At 43.0% G+C, this 6845-nt stretch overlaps 1 protein-coding gene across 1 annotated transcript; it reads right to left on the bottom strand.

The window, feature by feature from the left end:
* Positions 1 to 1082: 1082 nt before the first annotated feature.
* On the bottom strand, positions 1083 to 6565 carry LOC102225256 (hemojuvelin-like). Its single transcript, XM_023330753.1, has 5 exons — positions 6401 to 6565; positions 5693 to 5896; positions 4460 to 4549; positions 3171 to 3673; positions 1083 to 2213 (listed from the first exon to the last, which is right to left on the bottom strand). Exons 3-5 carry the CDS (start codon positions 4530 to 4532, stop codon positions 1587 to 1589), a joined length of 1203 nt encoding a protein of 400 aa, XP_023186521.1. The 5' UTR covers positions 4533 to 4549; positions 5693 to 5896; positions 6401 to 6565; the 3' UTR covers positions 1083 to 1586.
* Positions 6566 to 6845: the final 280 nt, after the last annotated feature.

Here is a 6845-nt window from a genome sequence, read left to right as displayed (position 1 = left end):
CAACAAAGACTGAAGAGTAGAAATTAAAAACTGTAAGAGAGAATAAAGAAAACTAGACAGACTGAGACTAAATTCAACTTTAGCTCACCAAGGCTCCAGTACAAAACTGTAAAATGTATTTAATGTCTGAAAAGGTGGAGACAGAACGCTGGGTCTCCTTTAAATCAAAAACAAGAGCTGCCTTTGACAAATAATCAATCAATCAATCGTTTTAGTCTGTTTCCCAACTTTTAATCAATTTCCTTTGTTTTGCCAAGTCAACATAAAGTTCTTTTCTTGTTTTTGCATCAGCTTGTTGCAGAAATTTACTTTAAAAACAAACAACCATTTGAAGCTGTTTCCTTAATGTTCTGCGGGTCTAAAGGTCCGACTGGATCCTCTGCAGAACCAAAACTGGACCGACGTTTCTGATGGTCTGAAAATCAGTTTTTACTCCAAACACAGAAACACAGAGAGGAGAGGAGGGAGAGCAGCTGAAGTTTGAGTCACTGACAATCGACTTTTGAAAGATGAAACATAAATGTGTTGTTTTTATGAAACAAACATCCTGAAGCAGATCAGAGCAGAAAAATAAGTTTTTAAACTCTGGAGCGCCGAGATGTTTGAGTCTCCATGAAAACTGAAAAACCTTTTTACTCCGGCTGCATCAAAACGACGAGGACAGGCAGCACCTGCTGCAGCTTCATCACCTGCTGCAGCTTCATCACCTGCTGCAGCTTCATCGCCTGCTGCAGCTTCATCACCTGCTGCAGCTTCATCACCTGCTGCAGCTTCATCGCCTGCTGCAGCTTCATCACCTGCTGCAGCTTCATCACCTGCTGCAGCTTCATCGCCTGCTGCAGCTTCATCACCTGCTGCAGCTTCATCGCCTGCTGCAGCTTCTTGACGTCCAACAAAAATTAAAATGTTTTTACTCCGTCCAAGGAATTACTGGAGTTAGAGTAAAAAAACTTTTGGTTAAAAGGAAACTGAAGTGCTGAGTAACTGAACAGAACATCGTTTCATATTAACTACAATAAACCAAAATATAAAGTTAGGAGAAAATTTTGAGATTTTAAAAACCAGATTGACAATAATTTATATAAATAACTAGAAAATAACAAAACTCAAGCAAGAAAAACATTTTTCCAAATCTGTTTCTTTCAATATAAAACTAATGAAACTTGAACAGAATCTGATCGTCCTTCTGATTCTGATGGATGTTTGGTTGAAACGAGGCGCCGTTTGAAAAGTTACACTAAAAAACTAACAGCAAAAACTTAGTTTATTTAGTCTGTTAGAGAGAAAAGAAATGTTCATTTTTTAAAGTTATATTTCAGTCATTATTCAAGACTAAATATTTAATTCAAAACTAAATATATAGCAATGAAATTAAATGTTTCTTTTGGTGAAACTAAACTTTTGTTGTAAACGTTTTACTTGTTGTAAGTTTGTTCTTGGTTCAGTGAAGTTTCTCAGTGGAGGATCCAGTTTAGCAGCGATGCTTCATAACGGAATCACTCACATGAAGGTCAAAAGTAAAGAATTGTAAAAATTCTCCTAAAAATACTTTTTTTTATCTCAAAAAATTACTCGAGTGAATGTAACTAGCAGCAGGTGATCCAGGCCCCGCCCAGAACTCCCAGCATGCTGAGCGGCAGCAGCGGCGGCTGCGGCCCCGCTGGTCCCGCAGCCGCGACGGGCCGCAGGTGGACGCCCTGCCCGCTGCCGGTCATGCTGCGGGCGTCCTGCAGGGCGCCCACCGCGGCTCCGCTGGAGTTCAGGTCTCCGCTGGCGGTCAGGTCGAACACGCATGCGTGGTAGTAGACGTCCCGGGTGGGAAGCAGCGCGGCGCAGTGAGCCTCCGCGGCGCCGGCGGCGTGCGGCGGCGGCGGCGGGCGCTGCGCGTCCACCCTGTAGGAGGCGGGGCAGCCCCACACGCACAGCTGCAGGTCGTGGTCCGGGTGGAAAGCCTCCAGGACGCCGCGGGGCGAGCGGACGGACAGGCCGAGCGAGCGGCCGCTCTGCCGCACCACTAGCAGCGTACCGATGTACGCCGCCCGGATCTCGGCGTGCCGGCCGGGACTGTCGGTCCGCACCGTCAGGACGCGGCGGCCCCGTCGCTCGCCGCTCCACTGAGAGCCGTCGGCGAAGGCAGCGGGAACGTCGTCCAGCTCCGCCTGGTACAGCTGCTGGTCGGTACACTGCCGCCAGCTCTTAAAGATGATGGTGATCTGAGACGGAGGAGGCAAGAATATTTAGTTTAACTTAACTCCAGCTCAGTTAAATATTTAGCTGGAGCTAATGTTAGCTTAGCTCCAACTTTAGCTACCATTAACCCAAATATTTAGCTGGAGCTAATGTTAGCTTAGCTCCAACTTTAGCTACCATTAACCCAAATATTTAGCTGGAGCTAATGTTAGCTTAGCTCCAACTTTAGCTACCATTAACCCAAATATTTAGCTGGAGCTAATGTTAGCTTAGCTCCAACTTTAGCTACCATTAAACCAAATATTTAGCTGGAGCTAATGTTAGCTTAGCTCCAACTTTAGCTACCATTAAACCAAATATTTAGCTGGAGCTAATGTTAGCTTAGCTCCAACTTTAGCTACCATTAAACCAAATATTTAGCTGGAGCTAATGTTAGCTTAGCTCCAACTTTAGCTACCATTAACCCAAATATTTAGCTGGAGCTAATGTTAGCTTAGCTCCAACTTTAGCTACCATTAACCCAAATATTTAGCTGGAGCTAATGTTAGCTTAGCTCCAACTTTAGCTACCATTAACCCAAATATTTAGCTGGAGCTAATGTTAGCTTAGCTCCAACTTTAGCTACCATTAAACCAAATATTTAGCTGCAGTCTAGCTACCACTAAGCTAAATGTTACTTTATTGGAAGCTAAACTAATAGCTTAATTTTAACCTATAATTAGTCTGAGCTAATAGTTTATCTCCAAAGCAAATGTTTAGTCAGAAGTTAAATAATTAGTTTGAAGCTAAATATTCTTAGATTTAGCTCCATTCTAAGTAGTAAGTTAGCAAGTTAAATATTTATCTCCATCTAAATGACTTCTGACTGTAACTTTACAAACACATGATAATGCTGCCACTACCAGCAGCCGCTATGCACACGGCGGCAGCCAATCATCTGCCAGCAGGAACTGAAAGCTGTCCGCTGAACTTTGACCCACCTTGGTGACGACAGTGTGGTGCGTCCCATGACTGGTTGGCGCGCCGGTGACCTGCACATACAGGTAATCGTTGTCAATGAGAGGCCACGCCCCCTGCACAGCACAGGTGTGGAAGTCGTCGCTGAAGGTTCGGATGTGCGGGTCTCCGAACACGCTGCAGTGCCGGTACTCCGGCGCGCGGCCCTCCCTGCTGACGAAGCTCCGCTCGTAGAGGCAGGCGTCCCCAGACACGGCGCCCTGTGGGAGGGGCCAGGGCCGGGCCGTGGGCCCCGCCCGCGGGCAGCGGTGCTGGATCAGCAGGTCCTCGATGCCCTGCACCGCTGAGTGGTAGGCCAGGTCTCCGCGGCACGGCCGCGCCGTCCGCTTGGTGCACAGGCTGTAGGAGCGCAGGGCGCTGCAGTACGCCAAGTCGCTGCTGAGCGCCGCGCCGCCGCCGCCGCTCAGGTGGACGGTCGCAGCAACAAACTCAGCGTTACACCTCAGGATCCGACAGGAAGCTCCCACTGAGGAGAGAAGGCTTCATATGGTCATAAAGTCAGGTTTTAATCTGGGCTTTTATTTTGAAAAAGATGCTGGAAAGAAATCCACAGTTTTCATAAATAAAGATTCAGAACGACAGTCTGATTATTGATCCAGCCTGAATGACTGACATCAAAGATCAAAACGTCTCAACTGGGCCTGAATTTGTTGCTCGTTGAGATTTGAAAAAAAAGTTGCTAGACTTTTGGCTAGTTATTTTTTAGAAAACATTTTATTTGTCATGTCTCTTATTTAAAGAAAGAGTAGCTAATTTGTCAGTACTCACTTTTTAACATAAAGTTGCTAGATTTATGAAATAAAGTTGCTAGATTGGTCCGTCTTCACCTCTGAACAAAGTGGCTAAATATGTCGCTAGTCGCTTTTTAATAAAGTCACCAGATTTACTGTCACTAGTTATGTTTTGAAAAAAAGTTGCTACATTTGTTGGTAGTTGGCTTTTTGAAAAAAAAAGTTGCTAGATTTTTTGCTATTTCCTTTTTTAAACATAGAATAGTAAAATTTATCACTGGTTCTTTTTTAACTCATTAGATTTGCTTTTTATAGCTAAGTTATCACTACGTTGGCTGCAGTCCTTTCTCTTGTCCCTGGCCACGCCCCTTCCAACAACCTCCAATCATCGCCAGACCTGGCCACGCCCATCCGTGTATCCTGGCTCCGCCCACTTTGGTGGAGTCATTCTAAATTTGGGGGCGGGGCTTCACTTTCACAGGGTTTAGTTGCTATTTCCCAGTGAGTTTCTGAGTTCGTACCTTCAGGTAAACGCAGCTGGACCAGCAGCAGAGTCAGGTGGATGCAGCGTTTCCATGGCAACCGCGTCTCCATCAGCGGCGAGCAGCGGCCTGAGAGGTCACAGAGAGGTCACACATTCAGCTGTCTGAGTCCCGCTGGTCATCAGAGGCTTCCCGTCTCCATGGAGACGCTGATGGATTTATGGGATGGAATCAATCATCCCATCGTTAATTTACTAGTGATGAGTATCATCATCACTAGATGTTCCAAGTCTTTTTTTCAATTTCAACTTTTTTTTCATTTGAACAAACTTTATGGCCCCAATGTAGCTCCATAATCGTTTGACCGGCTCTGAGCCTCTGTGTGTTTTAATGTGGACTTTAAACCGATTCTACCAAACAGGGGGCGGAGCTTAGCGCAACACTCTGCTGCCATTGGTTAAACCATCAAACACAAAGCCGGAGTACGGCAGGCCGTTATAACATAAAATCAGCTTCAGCACATTTATTGCAGAACTCCAGACGTGTTAACACATGGATATATCTGTAATTATATTAATGACATCAGATTTACCACTTAGTTAGCTTTAATTCAGGATCTCTGAATTTTTGAAAAACTTGAAAAAAAGTTAAAAACTTTAGATCAATCTCAAAATGTTTATTTTTTTTCTAGCAAATTTTCCAATTTTCAATCTCAGAAAAGTTTTTTCTAGAAAGTTTTTCAGAATTATTGCAAAATTTCTTCTTTCTTTTCTGTCTACAGCCATCAAGCTGTCGCAGATTTATTATTTTTATCTTTTCATTTTAATGTTTCGATTTTTATGAGATTCTTAAATTTTCCTATTTTATTTTCAGTTCTTTGCTTTTAAAATAAACTTTTATGTCTGAATGGAACCAAAGCTGCTAAACTTCTGAGTTCAATTTAAACTCCAGTTGCTTCTCAGACAGAATATTTGACTGCATCTCGACAATCTGATCCTCCTGCTTTATCGAATATTTGTTCATTTTTATAAAAGTATCAAACTATAGATTGTCAGATTTTTAAAGCTTGAATTTGACTAAATTTAGGATTTTTAGACAAATAAAACACATTAAATGCTCCGTCCAGCTTCTTAATAATCACGTATTTATAGTTTAAAGTGAATAAAATCAAAGTTCTGGATGTTTCTCAGCAGCTGTTTGTTTGGGCCGACCAGAACCTCTGCGTGTCCTGCTGAGTCCGACCCGCTCTCACCTCCTCTGTGTTTGCTTTACCTGCACCTGGTTCCGGATCAGAGTCCGTCCATGTCCTGACCCAGAGAAACGTCCAGAGCCTCCTGGAGACCCGGACCGGGTTCTGACGGGCTCGGCAGGTCCGGTTCCACTCCGGTTCTGGTCCGAGCCTCGGGAAGTTCTCAGCTGACTGGGAGGTTCTGCTGCTGCTAAATAAATCCCCAACGACCACCTGCTGCACGACAACTGTCCTCACACACACACACACACACACACACACACACACACACACAGAGAGACACACACACACACAGACACACACACACACACACTGCAGACGTCTATTTTTATTCCAGAAGCTGAACTCTGTTGGTAACATGATGTTAAACTTTGAAATAAAGTTTCTCTAATAATTTATTTATTCTGACAAATTAAAATCTGATTTAATCTGCAAGTTTCAGAGTAAAGATAAAATGTTCATTTTCTGCATTAAAATGTAATTTTATTGAGAAAAACAGATAAAAACTTATTGAAGACAAATATAACAGATCTCGTGAGGAGAACAGACAGAGACGTTTCCAGTCACAAATCTCCAGCCGCTCTGAAAACACATTTGTCCGCTGCTCTCCTTTTATTACTTTTATTAATCCCTGTCACAGAGAGCACTGCAGCTATAAGGGGTTTGGGCAAAACACTTCATCACTTAGTCGCAGTGCTAATGACAGTCACTAACTAAGATATAAATGGTACCTTGCACTAGATTATTCGGCTCCAGAGTAAAAGTTGTACGTCTTCACAGCGACGGTTTTACTGCCATCTAACAGGTCAGGATGCAGAAGTTGATCTGAGCCATAAACCTGCTGCCCTGTTCCTCTGCTCTCCCTCAGAGAGGAAGGAATCCAACAACACAGAAACTCTCTTTATGCTGAAATAAAAGAAAACAATAAGGGCATATTAGACAAGAACATTATAAAGGTACATGAACAACAAATATTTGATGATATATATAATTTACCTAACAACCTGGAATAAATAATTTAGTATAAAAAACAGAAAGTGAAATATCTTTTAGGGACGTTTGGAAATTTTCTGATAATGTGACTGGATAATAATTCAACTGTATTATTTATGACTTAATATAATTGATCATGAATAAGAAAATAACCAAAAGCATTAATTATTGTAATAACTTAAT

This window comes from Xiphophorus maculatus, chromosome 3 (genome assembly GCF_002775205.1).
Source record: "Xiphophorus maculatus strain JP 163 A chromosome 3, X_maculatus-5.0-male, whole genome shotgun sequence".
In the NCBI taxonomy this organism is placed as follows: Eukaryota; Metazoa; Chordata; class Actinopteri; order Cyprinodontiformes; family Poeciliidae; genus Xiphophorus; species Xiphophorus maculatus.
Note: the sequence above shows the minus strand (reverse complement) of the source record. Positions and strands in the feature narration are given on the sequence as shown.

Excerpts from the sequence above, each read along its gene's own strand:
- LOC102225256 (XM_023330753.1), bottom strand. The coding sequence starts at position 4,532 with ATGGAGACGCGGTTGCCATGGAAACGCTGCATCCACCTGACTCTGCTG. Across the intron at positions 3,674-4,459 it reads CCAGCTGCGTTTACCTGAAG|TGGGAGCTTCCTGTCGGATC; the intron begins GTACGAACTCAG and ends TTCTCTCCTCAG. Across the intron at positions 2,214-3,170 it reads ACCACACTGTCGTCACCAAG|ATCACCATCATCTTTAAGAG; the intron begins GTGGGTCAAAGT and ends CCTCCGTCTCAG.